Genomic DNA, 23,188 nt, shown 5'->3' on the forward strand with positions numbered 1-23,188 from the left:
CGCCCGGGGTTTTTCCTCCCTCCCACTCCTTTCCCCTGTATGGCCCCTCCTCTATCTCTATGGTGCTCGGAGAGAGAGAGAGAGAGGGCCGGCGCCATTTTAGGTCTGGAGAGGAGATTTCGAGTAAGGAATCCTTTGTTCAGTGAGATGGGTCACGGAGCAGCGCGCGCGCCTGCGCGGGAGCGCGCCGCTTCCCTCCGCTCTCACCCTCCCCCACCCTCTCCAACCAGCAGCCTTGCGCGCGCGCGCGCGCTCCCGCGTCCGGCTCCCGCCACGAACGTCGTCGCGTCAGGGTGTTTGATGGCGCCTAATGGCGGGCGGGGCGAGGCGGGGGGAGGAGCGCCTCAGGATAAACCAGCAGCAATTAAAGACTAACGAGGGCGGCTGGCGGGCTAGCCACGTTCCTGGCGGCAAGGCTGCCGCAAGTGTTTCATAATAAGGCTGGCCAAAAAATTGAGGGACGTTCTCGCAAGTAAGCCGCGACGGCTGCTGCTTCTTCTGGAAGAAATCTTCGTGTTATATGGACTTTTATTCTCGCCTGCGGAAAGGCGGGCATGTGAATTTGAAAAGTTCCGAAACGAAAGCGCGAAACATGGGCGTGGTGTGGGGACTCGAGGGGTGGACTGGGACGACCCACCTGTAAAGGCCCCGTAGGGATTTCTCTCAGCCTCCCCTCCCTCGCAGTTGTAAATGACAACCCCCGAAGAGCCCAAATTTGGATGACTCCCTAAAGCAAACCTTGGCTTAGCAGCAGCAGAACCACCAAGGGCAGAGCAAAGAGCCCCTGATCTCCTCCTATAGCACAGTAACACTTAGTATGACGTAGGTCCAGGCCCAGGGCCGGATTTAGGTTTGATGAGGCCCTAAGCTACTGAAGGCAATTGTCACTGTTTTTTTTGTTGAATATTTGCTATATGGTAATTTCTGGACCTGTTGTTGTCGTTGAGTCATGTCCGACACTTCGTGACCCCATGGACCAGAGCACGCCAGGCACTTCTGTCTTCCACTGCCTCCCGCAGTTTGGTCAAACTCATGCTGGTAGCTTCGAGAACACTGTCCAACCATCTCGTCCTCTGTCATCCCCTTCTCCTTGTGCCCTCAATCTTTCCCAACTTCAAGGTCTTTTCCAGGGAGTCTTCTCTTCTCATGAGGTGGCCAAAGTATTGGACACAATACTTCACAATCTGTCCTTCCAGTGAGCACTCAGGGCTGATTTCCTTCAGAATGGAGAGGTTTGATCTTCTTGCAGTCCATGGGACTCTCAAGAGTCTCCTCCAGCACCATAATTCTAAAGCATCAATTCTTCAGCGATCAGCCTTCTTTATGGTCCAGCTCTCACTTCCATACATCACTACTGGGAAAACCATAGCTTTAACTATTCGGACCTTTGTTGGCAAGGTGATGGACCTAATAGGTATTATGGACCTAACAGGTATCTAAAGCCATTTGCACATAACAAAATATGTATTTTATCAAAGTTTTTCCCCCTTTAATTTTTTTGGGGGGCCTCCAAGAGATGGGACCCTAAGCTATAGCTTGTTTAGCTTGTATAAATCCGTCACTGTCCTGGCCTCTATAAAACACATCAGTGACCCACATCTGCCTCCAGACATAAGTGAAAAACACACAGAATCCTTGTGAGACCACAACTACAGAGAAACACAGCAGGTGGTTGTTGTTTTTTTACTAGCAAGGCAACAAAATTTACTTCACTGCAGGAGATTGGACTGGATGACTCTTGAGGATCCCTTCCAACTCTACCATGTTGTAATTCTATGGAGTACGAGGTAAAAAAAAGCCAAGAGGATATAAGTTGAGTAGCATTATCTATTGGCTAGAGAGAAGCTACTCTTCAATTTAGGAAGGCTCCTAGGGCTGAAGGCAGATGGAAGAAGCCGTTGCCTGTTGGCCAGCACAAAGCCTCTTTCCCTACACTTTGTGGTCACTTGGGAGTGCTGCAAAGGGATATAATTGATTCTTGCTGCGATTCGTATTTAAAAACTGCATAGGTTAGTGACTGATGAAAAGGAATCTACAGTGTCAAAATCCAATATGCACAAAAATTATCCCAATAGTTAAAATAGTTTTAATTCTTTGTATTTGTGTATGGAAATAGTTCTACTTAAGAATTATGATGGATTTTTTTTTCTAGGCTTACATTCCCCCCCCCCCCCACCTTTCGACACAGGAAACAAATCCTAAGGCTCATTTCAGTAATCAAAATAAACAAATCCTAAGGCTTATTTCAGTAATCAAAATAAACAAATCCTAAGGCTTATTTCAGTAATCAAAATACAAGTTATGTTATGATAACTGAAATAGTGCTTATTCTTTATCTCACAAAAATAGCTAGTAGGTTGCATGCCAGCGGCTGTAATAATTTCATTAGTTCTGTATTATTACTTTCACTGATGTGTTTGTTACTTGTGGTTTATGAGAAAAAGAACTGCAAGCACTGAAAAGTGATACTGAAATTTTATTTTATTTGCTTTTGTCTGTAGTTATTCTGTTGCTATTCTGTGGCACAGTATGAAATAGAAGGAAACAGGGTGATGGTAAAGCAGTATTGGAGCTGTACCAAGGACTAGGTAGATAATCCTTTATTTTATATCATGCAGTTATATATTGCTCAACTGAAAAATACATAGGGCTTTAAATAATTTTAATATAAACAGAATTATTTATGCTTGGATTATGGATTGGTATACTATGGGTTAGACCAGTGCTTTTTTTCTTTAAAAATGTTTAGGAGTACTCTCATTTTTACTCAAGAAATTCACCATTTTATAGTTCAAATTGGGAAAAATAAATACAGTAAATGGACAAAAGTGCAAAGATTCACAAAATGCTTAGGGGTATGCGTCCCCCTGCATACCTGCAGAAAAAAAGCAGTGGGTTAGACACAGAAGTGTAACCAAAAAATAAATACATTTTTCCTTTCATTTAAAAATACATTGATGACTTTTTCTTAGCAGTTATATAAGATATATTAAACAGACTACTAGGCTTTTTACAAGAAAATGTAAAGAGGTTATTTTATTGTATCATACTTCCTATTTTGAATAATTTGGAAAAGCAAGGTAAATTTGTTTATATGAGCATGACTGACAGCTGACAGAAAATCAATGGAATGAGTAGAGAAGAAGTTTACAGTGACTTCCTCACTTGCTGGTGCAGCACTGCCCAGAGATTTAGGGGAAAAACGCATATTTACAGGAGACTGCCTAAGTTATTTGACTGAAAAGATTTCTGACGTTTGTAAGATACAGATTTCAAGTACATACTGTATCTGCAATGAATGAAAAGTTAGTTCCATATGCCATCTGGTGGCTGTCTGTGAAGATGCTGTAGCTTTAAAAAAAATGTAGATCGTCTCTTAATTTTACTCAGGGTGCATCCTGATGACATAATTTTAGAGGTGAGCCTGCTGTGGACCCACATTCATCTACTTTGGGTAGTATGGTCTTTTTATCTGCACTGAACTGAGAGAAAGCTGCTTCTTCTGCTTGCAGTCATAATACTGCTTAGTTATGCTTTGACACCTGCAATGTTTCAAATCTCTGTTTGTTGTTTTAAAAATAATTTCAAAGTTCCAAACAATTATGTAATCATGCTTTGCAACAATGGTTGTATAATATTTGGACACATAATAACTTAAAGTTTAAAAAGGGGAAAAGTGTGCATTTGTTGTTGTTGTTATATTTGTACCCCGTCCATCTGACTGGGTTGCCCCAGCCATTCTGGGTGGCAAGCATACACGTTGTGAGTGGTAGCTGGTGCCCATTGGGACAGGTGGGGTAGATGTCAGAGAGGCCAACAGGAGGTGGAAAGAGCCAATGACAGGCAGTGTCAACTAATGCTTGTAAAGCTGCCCTTCCTCAGGGCAACACTGAGTCCAAATAGAAGGTTTACATGTGGTAGGAATGTATTAACTATAATGGAAGCTGGCGAATGACGAACTATGAAACTGTAAATGTAACAGGAGGCTGAGTGACTGTTCCTGCAGTCTCTGAACTATCTCCCTCTTCTGATGTGATCAGTGCCATCCAAGCTGACAGCTTCTCAGGAAGGCAGAAATATGTGAATGGAGCCCCCCAAGTGATTGTGCTACTTAAACTAGCAGCACTGGTCACACTTCAGGCAGTGTGTGCAGCATAGAGGCTGGATGCAGAGCTTTTTTCCACAAACAGCCTTTTGTGTTGGTGGCAACGCTGACTTCTATGCAAATACCTGTTACGTTATCAGTCTTGATAGTATTTTCAAAGGGCATGCTTCCTCTTACTTTGCTGAACTAAATAAGCTCCCAAGCTTTTGTGCACTAATCACGTGTTTCATAGCATTTCTCTCAAACTTATGTTAAAGCCAGCCCAGATCATCATCACTTCCCCAGTAAATAGGTCCTGTACATTAATAACATTGAAAAGCTGGACAGTTTGTTCTTTTCAATCTAAACAGAGATGGTGGGTTTTTTATTTTTATAGGCATAGAGGGGGGGGGAGAAGAGTAAGGAAAATTCATATAACCTATGTTGTGTCACAGGAAACATCAAATAAATCTAGTGGAATCAGTTCCTGATCTTCATCTATTTCTTCTTTATGTTGAGTTCCCCAGGTGCTTAGCCTCTTAAACAGTCTCCGCAAAGCAGCAAATTTCCCTTTGCTCCAATCTTTCTTGTCTTTTTTATTTTCAAGTCTGTCTTTCAGTTCCTTGTACTGCTTAAGTTGTTGGTTTTTTCTAAAAAATAGCTTAAAGTACCTGTAGTTATCACTGCTGGTGTACCCTTTAGTCCCCACTTTTGCTTTTTGCATTTTTGGGTTGATGTTTAGCAAAGCCATGAATCTGTCATTCAGTTTCTTGACATTTTCTCTTAGCTGAGGTAGTTTTTCTGACAGTTCTAGCACACTCATATTAATAAATTCCATTATTCTTCAGAAGGTCTTTCTGCTTGAAGTTGGTGTTTTCCTTTCAAAGTCTACGGACAGGAAAATCTTATTAATTGTAGATTAAGTCAAAACTTTAATCATTAGGCATCTATTATTATTTTTTACTAACCTCATAACACTGTTTTGTCTTTTAAACTAATAGATTTCCATGGATAAGGACAATACTGTATATATCTGGCAGTGAAATGCAACTTTTTATCCAAGAATTGTTAGTATTCTGTTTCTATGAAAGCTGATGACATCACTATTGCTTTAGTGACTTCACAGTAAATGAAAGGCCAGTTCAAAGATGCTAAAATGTGCTGTGCATGTACCTTCTGCTGCAGGAGACAAGTAACTGTTCCATCTGGTTCAAAAGTTGGTAGTTCCATTCTGTGGTGGGATCAGAAGATAGGATGACAAAAGGCAACTGGAATGTGCAAAGCCTTGTGCACTTGGGAGGCAAGGACCCTCACCCATTTTAGATGATCTGGCTTAATCTGCCACTTCCCTCCCTACCCTCACATCTTCCTGGCATCTGATGCATCATATAGCTGCCTCTCTGTTTAAAGGCAGGGGTTGATTTGTTTCTATTTCTATTCCCATCCTCCTTTTCTGCGTATGAGCTGGAGGATCTTTTTATGCCCTCTATTTTACCATGTGCTGCTCTTTTCTAATCATCTTGCTCCTTTCACTCTCTCCAACTGTCACTTATAACTCCCCCCCCCCCCCCCGGGTTTCTCTTGCATTCTGCATCCTGTCCTCCAAATTTCTACTCTTGTTGTCATTTTCCTCTTGGTTCCTTCTGACTTGCTTTTTGCTTTTAACCTTTCAGGAAAGGAGTGGGAAAGGTCCATCCTTTTTACCAGAGACCTGCCACTATATCTTGGAGCTGTATGTTAGCCTAGATTCCTTTTGGTATGTTGCATATGGGTCTGTTGTGTTTCAGTTGGGAGTTGATAGTTGCCCAATACCATCATGAAAATGTTGTGTCTCTCCCTCCATCTCAAAGTACAGTGGTACCTTGGGTTACGTACACTTCAGGTTACATACGCTTCAGGTTACAGACTCCGCTAACCCAAAAATAGTACCTTGGGTTAAGAACTTTGCTTCAGGATGAGAACAGAAATCGGGCAGTGGCAGCGCGGCAGCAGTGGAAGGCCCCATTAGCTAAAGTGGTGCTTCAGGTTAAGAACAGTTTCAGGTTAAGAATGGACCTCCGGAACGAATTAAGTATGTAACCTGAGGTACCACTGTAGAATGCTGAAGAGGCCAGGTGCTTTTGATGAATGTCAGTACTGTACCAGGATGCAATAAATTTTTGGCTTTTCTAGTATTTTCCCACAAAAACATCTTAAAGCAAGTTGTTTGTCCAAGAAATTCTTGTTCTTTCCTTTTTTTCTTTGATATCTAGATAAGAATAAATATTGTGAATCTTCTGATAAATGTTATGTTTCTCTTTTTTTGTACATTAGCCATCCTTGTACCCCACCATCAGTTCCCATTGCTCTGTTGTCTCTTTTGAAATAGTTTAATTTGAAACTCTCCAGTGATCACCCCTTCATCGTGGTATGGCAACTGGATATGGATTGTTTTGAAAGACCTTATATAGTTTATATAGTTATGTATTGCTTCTGTTTAATAAAAACCCGTTAAAAAGAATATTGTCATGTGGAAAGCCTTTGTTCACGCTTGCATGTTAATACTTTTAACCCAAAATATAAAAATAGATTTAATAATGCAATAGTATATAAAGAAGTGGAATTGAAATCTAATATTTAAATTGACAAGAACAGAACACATGCAATTTGTTCTATAAAAAACTTCTTTAATAAATGGATGGATTCAAGTTTATAATAGTTTGACATGTCAAAGTAACAAAAGTCAAATTCTCTGACTATTTCATACAAATACTATGCATTACAGTAAACTTATCTTAAGTTACAAAAAGTGTCAGTGAAAATTCAGTATCTAACTGTCTAAAAGTGAAATTTTTCTTATCAATTGTGATTACAATTCTATTGCATGTTGGAAACCCACTGCATTGTTATAATCAAACCATTATACAGTTTACTGATGCAAACTGACAAAAATGTAGCATTTTATTTTTGGCTTCCTGAATAAAGGGTGACATTTTAATAAAAATGGCTTTAGTAAGACAGAACACCAAACAACCGTAATCTATCTTAAAGAAAAATAATCAAGTATTAGGAATTTGACAGATCAGAGAACCCTGAATGTATTTCTACTACCCGTTTGTTTTTGTTGGAAAACCCCCACAGATATCCAGTATTCTCTTAGCTGAGAATAGTGTTATAGTTTTTAAATGCACACTTTGGCCACTGGCAGACAGTGTACTCCCTGCTGGGTAGTAATGCTGGTGAAAGGTAACTATTGCTTTGAGAACAGCCTTTGGCAGGGTTGTTTGTTTTAAAGAATCAAGTGGAGACCGAGCATAGCACATGTGGTAAGATATAAGACTACCACCTCTTCATAAGATGTACCAAATTCAAGGTTCAAATGGTAAGTTTGTTCATGGGGCTATGATCATTACTAAATGGCTTAACAGGGAACTCGTATTCAAAATGAACCACCAAATTATTTATTAAAAAATGACTGTACTTACTGTGTCATGTATATCTTTGCATTGCTTGCATGCTATCGATGTGTATGAAAGTATGTGTGTATCATATACAGTGCTGTGAATATGAGCAGAACAAGGCCAATTTTTTTTTGATAAAAATTTGATGGAGATTAATCTAGTTCCTAATGTTTGTCCAAACAACTATGACAAGCTACAGAATTACCAAAATCCAGCAATCCTATGTAGGCACAACTACTTCATAACTCCTCACAAGGGCCTCAACATAGGTGATAATTCCTTAAGTGTCAATACATATGTTCACCAAATTGCCCCTTCCACTGAAATAAGTTGGGAGGTTTTCAAATGGAGGAATGCTGTGTGCATTTCAGCACACAGACGGCTCTGGATCAGAGCTCATCTTGTTAACATTTGAGCTTCATTAACTGCTTCAGATCCAAGATGGAAAATTCCATTTCCACTTCACCTGCAGTTCAAAGAAATCCTCTCGTCTATCCCATTGTCATTCTACTAAGAAATGCTTTATATAATTTGGCAGTCGTGAGTAGATTGTCAATCATAAGGATATAATTCTCAGAATCCTAATCAAAAAGTATGAAGAACAAAGAGTAGGGTTAAACATGTGGCATCAAAAAAATCTAGCGGCTTAAGCAGATTGTGCTGGCTACTGACAAAACAAGAATGGTTAAAATGCAATCATAATGGCACTGTTAAAGATAATTTAGTTTCTTACTAAAAAAGGTTGGTTAAAATATGGAACATGCTCATTATTTCACATTTTTGAGAATTATTATTGTTTGACTTTTAACAGGATAATGTTGCATACCTGAGTATTGTTTACAACAAAGTCTCCCTCAAATGAGTGTATGTAAAAACTTGAAGTGGTTAGAAAAATATCTAATGCCCTTTTAATTGGAAACAATACCATTTTTATACCTTCAGTGGGATTGTATTTGTAAAATAATATGCCAGAACATAATGTAAATTTATGAACAAATTAACCAGCCCTCTTTTCTTCAGGTTGTCCAATATGTGCAGCAACAAAATAACTCCCAATTTAGCTGACTGTGTCATCTACTCTGAAGAGTTTATTCAACAAACCCAGTAATGTAATACCACATGTAAGAGTTATTTACATATTCTTCACCAGACCTTTGTTTATACATAATTTCCAGTTGGCCTCTTCCCAGTTAAATGCAAGATCCTTAAGGCAGCATGTATAATAAAAATCTAAAACCTATTCCAATTTGCTATTAATTCTACTGTATTTTTCTTTCTGAAGAAGACATGCTAACATTGGGGAAAGATACCAAATAGAATGAATTCCTCTGTTATCTTGATGAATGCAATTTGTCTTTGATAGTTGCTATTAGACTAACAGTTAAGAAAACTGTGTCACTAAAAGAAACATCTGGCTAACTCACCTATATCTGTCATTGGTTCTGTTGTGAACACAGAAGCTGGAGAAAACCTTTGCATTCCCTCTAATTGTTGAATGTTGCTGATGGAAAACTAAACAAAACACTTTCCATTTCTCTTCATGTTTCTATTAAGAGACCCTTCTCTTAAGCAGCAACTTACATTTGGTTAAGTTAGCTGCAAAACTCACACTGCTAAAGTGAGTTCAGTCATGAACCAAATGTTACCATGTTATGTTATCTAATGTTTATGTCTAATTGCATGATTCATCTGTATTCCTCCTATAGTTCTAGGTAATGTGAAACAGCACTGTTATTTGATCTTAATGGGGGGAAACTGTTGATGTTCAGAATGACGTTTTGCATCTCTAAGTCAGACAAAAACATGAGGCAAAAAGGAGGTTGAAATCTGACACCAGAGAGAACACACTCAGCTTTGTAGTAAAATATTAATTCACTCAGCATGAGTGGATAAAAACTGACAGAGAAGTCACAGTTTTAGGAACAGATATTCTCAGATACATACTAAGGTAACCTCCTTGGTTACTAGGACAGATTTCTTTGTATTGACAATTATGTACCCTGTTTACACATAGTATTCATCCTTCCCTGCTTCATTATCAGCAACAGTTGGAAGTGAAATATTTTGTCCTGCCCAATTCCAAGGTAGCAACAAACAAAGCTGCTCATTCATCCACTTAGGCTCATGAAGTCATGCAGGCCTAATTGAGCTGATTAAAATTTATCTTTCAATGGCAGGTGTCCCTGTGGGACTTGTAAACAGCAGCACACAATACTGTAAACAGTTTAACTTCTGCTCAGTTAGTCGAGGCTTGCTGATTAGATGAAAATCAAGAAAGCAGCTCCACCATAAGTCCCTCCCATTTCCCCCATAAACATTTTCCCCACTACATATAAAATCCTGAGTGGAACACCATCATCTTGAGCTGGAGAATCAATTGCATACCAAAGACATTAAAATGGCCACTCTCTGAAGTTCTGTAATGAAGTCAGTTACTGACAAGGCTTCCAAAGGCTTCAGTGTAATGGAACTTTGGACTAAACCTATATTTTAGCATGATGTCCAGTTCTTGCCCCTGACGCTGACTTTGGCAAGGAAGCTGAGGCTACTGCATCTTCTGCTTCTTCCAGTTCTTCCTGAAGCTCTTGGCTTACACTTGACTGAAGAGCTGCAGGTGTAAGCCATTCTTTTGGTAGGCAACTTTGGAGAAAGGGGATACAGGAACTGAAATAGGCAAGGCGATTCACCCAACGAGGAATTTCTTTTCCACAGAGAATCTATATGAAATGCCACAAGTTATCCAGTGCTTTTTTTAGTACGTGTCAGTTTCTATACTTGAAATACAGATCACTGAATTGAAATGCCTGTCAATTATAGTACAGTGAATATGAACCCTTCCTGATGTTAAATGTGAGACAGGCAAAACAAATACTATAACTCAGTCCATTCTGAAAATAACAGTAAGCTGGGCATCAAAAACTGAACATATTTTTGAATGACCTTTTTTACCCCAACAGTGCAATCCTAGCCATGCCATTTCAGAAGTTCTATTTCAGTTCAATGGGGTTAACTCCCAGGTAAGTAAGATAAAGAGTAAGTGTATGACAAATCATTTAGTGGCTCATTAATGCTGTTTCAAAAGTTCAAATTACAATTATCAGTTTTCTGTATGAGTCATTTATATGTAAAGTATAGCTTTATAAAATGCAGTTTTGTACATTCCAATTATATGAATGGAAACAACTGGGGAAAAGTTAAGGTCTCCAATTGCTTTTGAGAAAGAATGGCTTATTACTCTTACAAGGTCACTCTTCTTCATAACTTGGCTAGCAGGGTTAAAAACCCACAGAGCTTCCTCTCTGGAGGTGGCAGTGAAAAGTGTTGCTGCTACCATTTTATTTCCAGCAAGTCCTTGATTGAAAACACATTAATATTACATATGTAACCTATGTAGCCTATAAGTACTAAAGTGTTTATAAAAGTAATGGCAAGCATTTGCCCATGCTGAACAAATAATACTTGCCTCTGAAAAAGCTGAAGAAAAGTGATTGCAGTTTTTGTGCATTAAGTGATAGGCATTTCCTTTAAAGTCTTTTCCAAGTTCTTCTATAATTTTTTCTATATCCTCCTCCATGAAGTCAGTACTTCCAAGAACAACAGCTTCTCTAAAATAAAAGAGGGTGGAGGCGGTTGCAGAGAGAGAAAGTTGTTGCAAATCAGACTGGATATGTTTTTATTCCCCGTTTGCTCTTGACAGCATGCACACACCTCCAAAAATTATTGTGTTAAAAATAGAACTTCACTGCTTTTGTCCTCTGGTTGTTTTTGAACTTCATGCCACGAGGCCTCACTACTTTTACACTACCACTTCATTGCTCTTATCCATGAGATCTCTCTGTAAATCCAGATTTGTGTACATACAAATGTATCATCAATCATTTATTATGCAGTCACAGGCCTGTTAAAATTATTTAGCGCTTTATACTGTATATCAATTTTTATTACTATATATATATATCATATTTTCCTCCATGGAGCTCAAGGTGGAGTACATGCTCCTCATTCTACAACCCTGTGAGGTAGGTTAGGCTGAGAGATGGTGACTGGCCCAAAGTGAGGATTTGAATCCCGGTCTCCCAGGCCATATTCCAACACTCTAATCATTACATTAAGTTCCATATCTCATATTAAGAGGCAGTGGGTAGATACTTTTTGGTTGCTCGAAACATACTATTCAAAATTAGCAGGTTGTAGTCAACAGACGTCTGAATCTTAAATCACCCAAACATATTTTGGGTTACAGCAATAAATGAAAAAACTTCTTACTTGAATTTAAATGTTTCTCCCAAGTCAGATGCATTTCCTGGAGAAATTTCAAATATTCCAGAAAAAGGGTATGGATGTCCACCATAAGCAAATTCTGAAATACAAAATCAGGATTTTATGCACAACTCATTGTAAGTAGGACTTTCACTTCTGGTGATTTTATAGACATGCTTTGATCAGCTGTAGGTTAAAACTGAAGTACAGTGGTGCCTCAGGTTACATACACTTCAGGTTACATACGCTTCAGGTTACATACGCTTTAGGTTACAGACTCCCTTCCCCCTCACGCTTCAGGTTAAGAACTTTGCTTCAGGATGAGAACAAAAATCGTGCTCCGGCGGTGCAGCGGCAGCAGGAGGCCCCATTAGCTAAAGTGGTGCTTCAGGTTAAGAACGGACCTCCGGAACGAATTAAGTACTTAACCTGAGGTACCACTGTACTGCTACAAAGTAATGTCAGTGCTTTATATATTTATATAAAAGTTTACATTACATTTGGAGAACACTGATTTAAATTCCCATAACAATTACGCTGAGGCCAATATATGCAGAAATCATGGGAGAGGAATCCTCCAGATGCTGCCGGATTTGATCATTGGCCATGCTGCCTGAGGCTGATGGAAGTTTGAGTTCAACAACATCTGCAGAGCCACAGGTTCCCCAATACTGATCTACACCATGAATGAACAGTCAGATTATTTGTTGCAGAAATAAGATGGTGAAATGTAGGGAGGGAGACACTGCTCTTTTCCTCCCTCCCACCCACCCACCCACCCACCCACCCACCCACCCAGTACATGTCCTATGTACATTAGCTGCTTCTTTGCACCAATGTAAGATTAAAGCGTGATACATACCTCTGCCATATATCTCTATTCCTGAATGGAATACTCCAATTCCGAGAGAGGAAGTGTATTCATTCATCCAGTACTAAAAAGGAAAATGGGAAACTTAACTGATTGTGATTATGGTTTTCTAATCACGAGGTCAGCCCTGTACATGGAAAGAGGGGAGAGAATTTTTGCAGATTCCTCTTGCAGCCTCTTGTATTCTCTTAAAATGTGCTCTGGAGAGCTGGAGCAGAATTAAAGATGCTGCATGAGGCTACAGTGGTGAGGTTGAATTGGCAAAAAATACAGTGGTGCCTCGCAAGACGAAAAGAATCCGTTCCGCGAGTCTCTTTGTCTAGCGGTTTTTTCATCTTGCGAAGCAAGCCCATTGACGGATTAGCGGATTAGCACTACAGTATTAGTGGTTTAGCGGCTTTTAGTGGCTTAGCGGATAAGCGGCTTAGAAAAAGGGGGGGAAGGGGGAAAAACCCGCAGGAACTCGCAAGACATTTTCGTCTTGCGAAGCCCATAGGAAATTCGTTTTGCGAAGCACCTCCAAAATGGAAAACTCTTTCGTCTAGCGAGTTTTCCGTCTTGCGAGGCATTCGTCTTGCGGGGCACCACTGTACCTCCCCTGCCCCTTTAATGAGTGGGAGCCTCAACAGGACCACAGCTCTGAACTGAAAGAACCTTCAGGATACAAAAGGGCAGGACTGGATTGCATTTGACAGAAAACTATTTATTTTTATTATATTTATATCCCATTTTCCTTCACAGAACCCAAGTTGCTGAATATGTGATTTCCAAGCAGCCTCCCATCCACTGATAAGACCTGGACCTACTTAGGTTCAACAAGGTGATGGCTTCATGTACCACTGGAAATATCAGTTAATAGCAGAGCTGGACCATTAAATATTAAGTTCATTTCTGGTTCAGCTCAGTGGCAATGCTTAGCTGTTTGATTAAACATTTACGTCTACAAGTGTTTGTCTCTTTATTAACATTGCTACACAAAACACAGGCGGCTGGACACAAAAACAGGGAGGGGATCCTGTCTTGGCAGTACTGTATGGTGCGCAAGGTGTTAAAACTGTGTTAAGAAGCCTCTCCTTAAAAATACCTGTGACTGATAAATAACACTAACATAATGCATGCGTTTGTTTGCAAAGTTACAGAAACTGCACATACTGAACAATAAAACAATAATAAGTACAACTGTAATCCGTTCTGAAAAACCCATGGAATTTGTCTTCCACTGAATCTGCAGCCAATCTACTAGAAGAATTATAAGAGCTTCACTGAGAGGAGATTAGTTCCCCCCTGCTCTGGCACGGTGATTACAAATAATTACCTTCTGTACCTGAATCGAAAGCTTAGCCATGTTGATGGTATGGACCAAAACAGTCCCTGAAAAGATGTCTTTAAATGTATGAAGATTGCAAAACTGAGTATCATGCAGCAAATATAAAGTACAATTGAGACTAGAAGAAACTCAGCTGCATGGGAAATGCAGGGGCAGCAGGGAATTGTGAATAGAAATGTACCCCACAGCTCTTGCCCAGAGTCCAGACCTTCTGCAAATGCCACCACCTTTGCATTAGTCCTGTTAGGTCTAGTAGTTCCCTCAGACTATCCTACAAACAAGGAAAATTACGTTCTCTGCCATGGACTTAATTTGTAAAAGGGAACTATTTGTGGTAATAAAGTGCTTACAGAAAAAATGGTCACCCAGGTGGGATCATGGCAGATGTCTGGCCCCACTGCTTCTTTTGGAAGACTTGTAATTAACAGCACATTAAGAGAAGTCATGGGTGGAGAAAGGGGATACAGGGACTGAAATAGGCAAGGCGATTCACCCAACGAGGAATTTCTTTTCCACAGAGAATGGGACTCGATGCTTCTAAACTTCTCACAGCAATGCCAGAAGCTAGTGTACAAACCTGACACATGAAACTTCCTATAATGCTAAACCACAATTTATGTTTGAAAAAAGTCTAAATAGGCAATCAGATGAAATTTTCTTGATTGCATTGTTGGTGGGTTCTGTTTGCACTGCAACTGCCCCCCCCCCCAACCGCTAGATCAGGAAGCTTCACTGCTTGTCTTGGAAATAGCACAGAGTGCCTGCTTAAATAACTTGGGTATATCCTTTTAAATAGTTTTTTGGATGTGCCTTCTTGGTTAGCTACTCCACATTTCTGAAAAATGTGTGATTTTTATCAGTGGTATTAGTTTAAATCCAGCTTGAGTTGGATAGAAAATAAATGTGAAAGGTTGAACAAGGGATAGGAAAAAAACACCTGGATATGTTTTGAGCATATTAGACACAAGAGATTGCATTAGGTGATCTTTGAAAACCTTCCCGAACCAGTCATACTACAAACTGAAAAATAAACAAGTTAGTAGACGTGTGCCTTTTTTTGTTTGCTACAAACCAATACACCCTCACTCTAGCTTTGTAAGTCTCCCCATAATCAGTCAATATGTCACAGCTGTACCCAAACGTAATTTACTTGAGAGGTTCTGCTGATACGGGATACACTGTTCAAAGTTAGGGAATACATTAGGTGTTAGTTTACACTCCGGGGACTTTCACGTATTGGTACTTTTACAGAGCATTCTCTTCATGCAGTCTTTATGTAATAGCTTTAGGATTCTCAGTTTGCACCCTAAAATTAAGAATCTGTCAAGAATGTATAACTTGCTGTTGAAATGGAATACTCAGGATGAAACAGTGAAATCTGCTATGATTAAATGGGCACAAGATGTTGGACATAACATTATGATGGCTGACTGGGAACAGTTATGGACCACAGGTATGAAATTTACGGCATGTAATGCCCTAAGAGAGAATTTAATGAAAATGATTTACAGGTGGTACATAACACCAGTCAAGCTTGCAAAGATCTATCACTTGCCCGAAAATAAATGTTGGAAATGTAATGAGACTGAAGGTACATTCTTTCACCTTTGGTGGACATGCCCAAGGATTAAGACATTCTGGGAGATGATTTATAATGAAATGAAAAAGGTATTTAAATATACCTTCCTGAAGAAACCAGATGCCTTTCTCCTGGGCATGGTCGGTTAATTGGTGCCAAAGAAGGATAGAACTTTCTTTATGTATGCGACAACAGCAGCAAGAATACTCATTGCGAGGTACTGGATCTACCCACCCGGGAAGAATGGCAGATGAAGTTGATGGACTATATGGAACTGGCGGAAATGACTGGCAGAATCCGAGACCAGGGAGAAGAGTCGGTGGAGGAAGATTGGAAAAAATTTAAAGATTATTTACAGAAATACTGTAAAATTAAGGAGCTTTAAAAAAAAGGTGGAATAAAGTTATATGGCTTTGGCAGAAATGTTAGAAGGAACTAGGTATAGATAGATGGTTAATGCATTAAAAGGGGAAAAATTAGGTTATAATATGTTAAAATTAACTATAAGGCAGAAAATAGATGAAAATGGAAAGGACTTGCTGAAATAGTTAATTGAAGTGGAATACAAAAAGGGAGGCATTGAGGAAGTCAATGAAACAAGTATATGAAAGTTAAGATCGAAAAGATTGGAAGTGTTTTTAATTGTTTTTGTTTTGCTAATTTAATGTTTTATGTAGTGTTTTTGTTTCTGTTTTTCTATGTTTAACTTTTCTTTTTTCTTTTTGTAATTTCCAAAATCTTAATAAATATTATTTTTTTTTAAAAAAAGGATTCTCAGTTCGCATATACATTTAACTACTTACAGGTTAACAAAAAATAGTGGATAGTAATTTGCCAACAACAAGGGATCAGAGCACTTCTTGCTTTTGTCTCCCAAATGCCATGCACTGAAAGTTATACCTCACACAATGAGTTTCACAAAACACATGTCGGTTCACCATCTAGCTAGGCTAGTTCCTTTCTGGGGCTAACCCACAAGGCTGCACTATTACCTGATTGTAGATTATTGTCAAGATTACTAATTAGTCAGAATAGCCATTTTGGAAAGATTGGGACATGAAGAGAACTTAGATGTCCATTGCATCTAATTTCTTGTGAACTAGGCAAATGTTGCATTATAGAAGGCAATTAAATCACTTTATAATCATACAAACAGCCCTCCAGGAAAGGAGGAAGAAAAATGGATGGAATTAAGCAAAATACAACAGAAAAAGATTACAAGAGCAGCAAGGTTTTCTTGCTTCTGAAAAAATGCACAAGAATCCAATATATACACCACTACTACATTTGGGTCACAATTACTCTGAAGAATGTAAAAATAATAGATTTCCAAGGCTCCCACAGGAAGATGGGGGTTTTTTTATCCACCCTCTTGCATTCCAAGTCTGGTGCAATAAGTGTGTATCCATGTGTGTCATGCAGAAGACAACACAGTACCAGGTAGAGGGATGGAACAGGAGAGAGAAGCAGAACTCGGCAGCAGTTTAAGAAGATAAAGAGGAAATATTCTGGTAGCAATACACAAAACTCCTAAAATAGTGTAAGGGGGGGGGAAATAAAAAGCAATGGGATCAGGGGTGCCAACTTGAATAAAATATTTGGGGGGTGGGCAGTTAAGCCATGCCCTGCACAATCAATCATATGTTGCAGTACATGCACACCATTTGAATGGCAATGCCCATCAACTTGAGTGGCCCCAGCCCCCTCAAATATTTTTTTTTTTGGGGGGGCAAAGTCTTCTCAGCCTCTAGGAGTTGGCACCTACAAATGAGATTAAGCAAAGGGGAGAGAATTGTATTTGTTTATTAATTACAACATTTCACTTCTAAGAGGAATGCAGGGGTTCCTTCCTTTCATCCTCAAGAGAGGATAAGTTAGTTCTGTAGTCACCAATGTGATGCCCATGGGCACCATGGCACCCTGAGGTACCTCTCCAGCTGCTGCCAAGACTCCCTATCCCAATTTTTTGTTTTTAAAAAATAAAGGTTTGGGGCTTTCTGGTTGCAGGGGCTGCTTGTATGAGTGCAAATAATGTTCTTTTCATGTCTGTTTTTTTTGTTTTGGCAGGGGTGTTTAGGTTTCTAGCTATTTTTATTCTGTGAATTTGTGTGCATGTGTGCGTGTGTGTGTGTGTGTGTGTGTGTGTGTTGTGCCCATAACAGTTTCTTAGATTTGCATATGTTCCCTTATGCCCAAAAACGTTGGTGATGCCTGGGATAGCTGGAGAGATAGCAAACTTTCATGATGTAAATCAGACCCCTAGGCCCATCTGATCCTGCATTTTGTTTTGTCCTTGGGAAGCTCACAAACAAGGACATGAGCACAAGGACACTCCTTGCTTGTGATCCCCAGCAACTGATATTTAGAGTTGCACTCCCTTCAACCCTGGAGGTAAAAAAGCCATAAATGACTAGCAGTCTTAATCTCCATGAATGGCCTGGGTTATAGTCTGCACTGGGAGAAGGAAAAGCAGAAAGCAAACCAGACAAACCACCCCACTGCTTCTTATATTTGCCACTACTACCAAGTGGTCATTTTATTTTTCTCTGGTTGCTTCCACTAAATAGCCCTTTAACCTTATGAATTTTAACTAGCTCAACATTTTTCTAATATTGGTAGGAGTGACATGGCACTTAAGAATGTGGTGAGATGCAAGACCTCAAACTGATTTTTCCCCTACAGCAACTATGCTTAAGGATTTAGTAATACAAGTTGAACAGTCTTCATTAAAACTAAGGGTGGAATTCAATGTTACGCTATTAAGATTGCTCCATCAGTACAAGCCCCATTGTGCCAGCAGGACTCGTTGTGCTGCCTTCTGCTAGCACAAGTTGAATCCAGCCCTAACTTTACAATTTAAGTAACTACATATCAGAGCTAACAAACAAACAAACAGCAGCAGCGACAAATGCTCCCAGCCCTTTGTCTTCTGGATTGTTTCCCTATCCAAGCCACTACTTATCAACTTGCACTCTCGGTTCAGCTTCTGAGTCTCATTTGGTCTCCTCCTGGCTTCTGCTGCAGTGCCCTTCTGTGCACTTTAGCACTTTCTCAGTGTTCCAGTTCACTTTAAATGTTCCAGCCCTTTAAGTTTCTGATGCCACAATTTTCTTCTACTTTCAACTAACTACCCTGTTTTCTAGCTATTTTACTTCAGCTCATGGGTGTAGCCAGGATTTTTGTTAGGGGGCACAGGACTTTGCTTGGGAGGAACAGGACTTTGGGGGGGGGGTGAACTGATGTGATTGGTCAGTTAGTTAAGTATTTCTACTGTTTTACTTGATGGGGCAACCCATGCTTCAGCTGCTTGTTAGCCAAGGTATAAAACATTAGGACCAGGTGAATAGCATGTCAATAGACTGTGCACCTATTATTCAATGCCATTCTGGCTAAACTAATTTATCTGAACTTAAACAATAGGGAAAATTTACTCTTTGAGCTGTAGAAATTTGCAGCTAATACAAACATTCACTCATTCAAAAAACTGTGACAACAACATCAAAGTTGTCCTATCTGTATTTTTTCAAGTTATTTTTTAAAATACACTTATATCCCATCATTCTTTCAAGAAGCTCAAGGGGGTATACATATTTCTCTGCAATCCCTCTTTTATCTCCACAACACTCATGTGAGGTAGTTTAGGCAGAGAGATAGTGAACCCAACCTTCATGGCTGGGTAAGCATTTGAACCTAGGTCTCCTCACTTCTGTTCTGATAGTCAATTCACTCAATTCACACTGGCTTTCTGCAATTCTTAAGAAGCTGTTGTGCAATGCTGAAGAAGTCAGATAATTAGATAGGAATGGTGTGTGTCATTTATGAGCTGGCAAAGTAAAAGATTGCAACACTTTAGCCCAAAGCAACAGGGAGTTAAATATCTCCAATGTTTCCCCACATGATAAACCAGTACAGTACTATAATTTAGACTTTAAAGCCACCTGACTACACGAGTGCTAACCTGTTTGAAAATATATTATGTTTTTACTTGTGTCCAGAAATTATCATTTGATCTTTTAAGTAGTCACCCCCCCTGCAACCAGCTTAGGCTCTTTGTACATGCAAAAATGGTGGTGTAAGGCTCTAGTCCTCAAGGCAATTCAGTGTGTAAGAAACTTGAGGATTGTGTTCTGGCCAAGTCTGACAGATCCTTATTAAAACACTATCATTCTTTCTTTGTATGCATGGCATCACAAAGATCAACTCAAAGTACCAAAGATGGAGATGGGCATGAATCCAACACCCAAAGAGAGGCAACTGAAAATTCACACACCTGTTGCGATAACTTTAGAGCCCTTAATAATTCCCTCACTTCCAAATTGTTATTGTACTTTTCCAGGGCAAAAAGGGGATAATGAAAGGAGCATTTAAACCAGCATCCTGCTGTTGCAGCAATGTATGGAAGGAGGCGGGGGGGGGGGAGAAACATGTGAGCGCCAAGGAGCCGCAGGATACTCCTGTGGCGTTTGGGAAAGGAAGGAGCAATGGAGGCAGAGCAGCAGCAGCCCAGGGCGAAAGATGAGAGAGAGAGAGAGAGAGAGAGAGCCCGGGAAATGTGAGAGAGTTGAACCTGGCGGGGATAAACGCAGGCAGGCCCCCGACGGCCGGCTCCGTCGCCCACTCACCATGTCGTAGACGTTGAGGATCACCAGCTGGTTCGCCATTCTCCCCTCACGCAGCTCCAGGCGGGGGTCCCTCTCAGGCCTCGGGCGGCGGCCTCGGGGCGCTCTCGGGAGGCCCCCCGGGCGGCCGCCGCCTCCTCGTCCGGCCTCTGGCTGAGGGGCGCGACGGAGCCGCCGGCAGCATGGAGCCGCCTCCGCTGAGGGAAAGAGGGGAGCCGGGGCCGCGTCCCCACGAAGCCTCCTCGCCCCGCGCTCAGCAGACGCGAGCCGAGAGCCGCCACCGGCACCCGGGTGGGGCCCAGCGCAGCTCCGCCTCTCTTGTTTGTCTCCGGGCTGCTGCCGCCGCCGCCCGCCCCTACGGGCCGCGGGGGACGCGAGAAAGTGACCTTCTCTGAGGAGCGGCTGCTGCGCCGTCCGCAAGCCCCCTCTTTCCCCCTCGGCCAACGGCTTTCGCGAAGGAGCCCTTCCAGCTTGCCCACATCTTCAGCGCCGGTGAGGTGAGGCGCCCAAACTACAACTCCCAGCATGCAGCGCGGGAGGAGGCATGTTTCCCGGCAGCCCAAAGGGAAGACGCCGGAGCCCTTTCCCCAGTTCTGCCTTCTTCTGGCTGCTGGAATGCGCGAAGGCTCCTCGACCAACGGCCTTCCGAATGTCCGCGCGAAAGTTCGCCTCGTGTGACCCGAGGCGGAGGCAGCTGGCTGAGCGCCCTCGCTGCCGCCAACGAGACGGGTGCGGGGCCCGGTGCGTATGTGAAGGAGCCGCCGCTGCCCTCAACTGACTGAGGGGCTCAGAAGCCCTTCTGTGGCGGAGGAGCTGCCCAGGGCGCACGCAGGATTCGAGCCCTTTTGCTTCTTTGTGGCCTTATGCGCCCGCTGGAATAGGGAGGAGGAGGAGAGGGGCATCAGGAGCGGGCGTGTGCAGCGCCCGATCCCATCTGGAAGCCCCTTTGCAGTGCTTCTGCTTCCCCTCGCCTCGCAAGCGGCGCTTAACATCATCAGTCGCTGGCCTCTCCTTCATGTGCAAAAGGAGGTTCTTTTTATAACAGATCAAAGACTCCCATTATGTGCAACCTGGGGAAACTCGGTTTAAGCAAAGGAATTGGCAAACCAGGCTATCAAACGACAGTTGCAAGTTTGTATGTTGGAGAGAACTGTGATTTCTTCCAAAGTGAAAGCAGCAGCTCTTTCTTCTCATCTACAAAGAACTGAAGTAGGGAAAGCACATGACGCTGACAGTTGCTATGCCTAATTCATAGTCAATTTCACCATAATGAGATTATAATTTGAACAGGACTATAAATTCATTACAGTAGCAGTGTTTTAAACCTATGAACAAATAGATGGTAATCACCACATCCGTGTTATCTGCATAAGGATGCAGTTAACATTTCAGGTGTGAAATATGGCTATTGTCGTGTTCTGCTTCCTATCTGTTCCTTTTTCATTCTTTATGTGGGCACAAGCTGTAAACACCATGAGAAAGGCCTGCTGTCCTCTGGCCCAACATTCCCCTGACATCCCCTTCCCAATTGCTTAGTCCCCTAGTACCATCCTTTGCTCCTACACCGCCCAGCAGCCGTTTGTCAGTACTGCCCAATTAATGTCCCCAAATTACCATTGTAGCAACCAACGCTGCCTCGTGATCTCTGTATCAACCAATGGTGGCACAGAAACAGAGCACCTGATTGCTGTACTGTACTTGAGTGAGCACACTGCTCACTCCCACAGGCTGAAGTGAGAATATATTTCCCAGGATGACCCACAGCCATTTCACAGCACCTTGGAAAACATAATTCCTTCTATATATATATGTGTGCTCATTATATGCAAATAAAGGGATGGGGCCATAAGAATCATAAGTAAACCTTGGAGCGGCCCTTTGGTGCCCCATCTCCTTTCCTGTTTTGTACATAGCAATTGGGAGCCAAAGAAAAGACAGTCTAGTTTCAAAATCAAGGCTGAAAGACCAATGAGCTGTACAAGAATGCTGCATTTCTCACACTTTTTTTCATTTTTGGTAAATCACTTTCAATGGATTGTTGCACTGATCATTACTAGGTTCCATTTCAGCTCTCAATTCCATTCAGCCCCAGTGTTCTGATATGGAGTTTTGATACATACACATATGGTGAAATACTTTATTTTTTCCGCAGCAGAGTTTGAATGGTGTAGGAAATGAATTTGTTTTATATTGATTTGAAGCTTGCAATGTGCTATTTTCAGATGGGTTTTTTTTAAAAAAACAACAACAGATATCAGATTTGATTCAGAAGAATGCCAAAAGTGGTGGAGGAGAGTTTGTTTAGTGGTGGTGAATTCTTGTTTAGGATACAGTATATCTTTCTGAGCCTTTTAATGTAAGGAACAACAAACTGCTTTCTTAAAAAAAATTAAACTAGGGAGAAATGGTTGCCCTCCAGATGCTGTTGCATCACAGCTCCCATAATCCCTAACCATTGGTCATGGTAGTTGGGGACCACAGCTCAATGATAGAGCATATATTTTGTGTGGAGAAGGTCCCAGGTTCAATCCACAGCATTTCAAGGTATGGTTGGGAGAGACCCCTGCTTGAAATCCTGCAGAACAGCTTCCAGTGAGTGTAGACAGTGTACTAAGGTGGTTGAACCAATGGTTTGACTTGGTATAAGGCACCTTCCTATGGAGCTGTCAGGAATTCAGTAGCACTTGGGGGGGACACAAACACTAAATAGTCCATCCTCATGTTAAACCACATATTGCTGTATCCAGTGTTTATTAAATGATGTATCAAGGACCAATGGGGAACTTCAGTGTCACAGCTTGCCCAGTGCCTCTTCCTTCCCCCTGCCCCTGATTGTGCCATTGACTTCTGGTTGGACTGAAACCCACACCAACAGCTCCCCATATGCTAGGTAAAGGTGGCTGGGAGACAAAGTTCAGAGGGGGAGGGAAATGTGGTGTCCCTCATCTAAGGGCAGGGGAGAGATGCTGAAAGAAATGAGAAAGAGATATAGGGTTAATTTTTTAAAG

The 23,188-nt window shown here is 41.2% G+C and overlaps 1 protein-coding gene and 2 long non-coding RNA genes across 8 annotated transcripts; 2 read left to right on the top strand and 1 right to left on the bottom strand.

Annotated features, from left to right (window-relative positions):
- Positions 1-26: 26 nt before the first annotated feature.
- Positions 27-8,644, top strand: LOC307212359. 6 transcript variants are annotated; one of them, XR_013836958.1, is made up of 6 exons: positions 262-877; positions 2,502-2,588; positions 3,391-3,454; positions 5,758-5,840; positions 6,398-6,491; positions 8,545-8,644. It is a non-coding gene; the product is annotated as an uncharacterized lncRNA (long non-coding RNA). The 6 variants fall into 6 exon arrangements; XR_013836959.1 differs by lacking the exon at positions 3,391-3,454 and having other exon boundaries at positions 263-877; XR_013836955.1 differs by lacking the exons at positions 262-877; positions 2,502-2,588; positions 3,391-3,454 and adding an exon at positions 27-123.
- DESI2 (desumoylating isopeptidase 2) lies at positions 6,730-22,284 on the bottom strand. The gene is made up of 5 exons (XM_079969584.1): positions 20,184-22,284; positions 12,647-12,719; positions 11,791-11,884; positions 10,988-11,129; positions 6,730-10,241 (listed from the first exon to the last, which is right to left on the bottom strand). The coding sequence occupies exons 1-5, from the start codon at positions 20,220-20,222 to the stop codon at positions 10,008-10,010; spliced, it is 582 nt and encodes a 193-aa protein (XP_079825710.1). The 5' UTR covers positions 20,223-22,284; the 3' UTR covers positions 6,730-10,007.
- On the top strand, positions 11,810-13,840 carry LOC307212363. The gene is made up of 2 exons (XR_013836964.1): positions 11,810-11,921; positions 13,397-13,840. It is a non-coding gene; the product is annotated as an uncharacterized lncRNA (long non-coding RNA).
- Positions 22,285-23,188: the final 904 nt, after the last annotated feature.

This window comes from Podarcis cretensis (assembly GCF_951804945.1).
Source record: "Podarcis cretensis genome assembly, chromosome: 3".
NCBI classification, from domain to species: domain Eukaryota; kingdom Metazoa; phylum Chordata; class Lepidosauria; order Squamata; family Lacertidae; genus Podarcis; species Podarcis cretensis.

Excerpts from the sequence above, each read along its gene's own strand:
- DESI2 (XM_079969584.1), bottom strand. The coding sequence starts at position 20,222 with ATGGCGAACCAGCTGGTGATCCTCAACGTCTACGACATG. Across the intron at positions 12,720-20,183 it reads TCCTCAACGTCTACGACATG|TACTGGATGAATGAATACAC; the intron begins GTGAGTGGGCGA and ends TTTCCTTTTTAG. Across the intron at positions 11,130-11,790 it reads GGAGAAACATTTAAATTCAA|AGAAGCTGTTGTTCTTGGAA; the intron begins GTAAGAAGTTTT and ends CTTTTATTTTAG.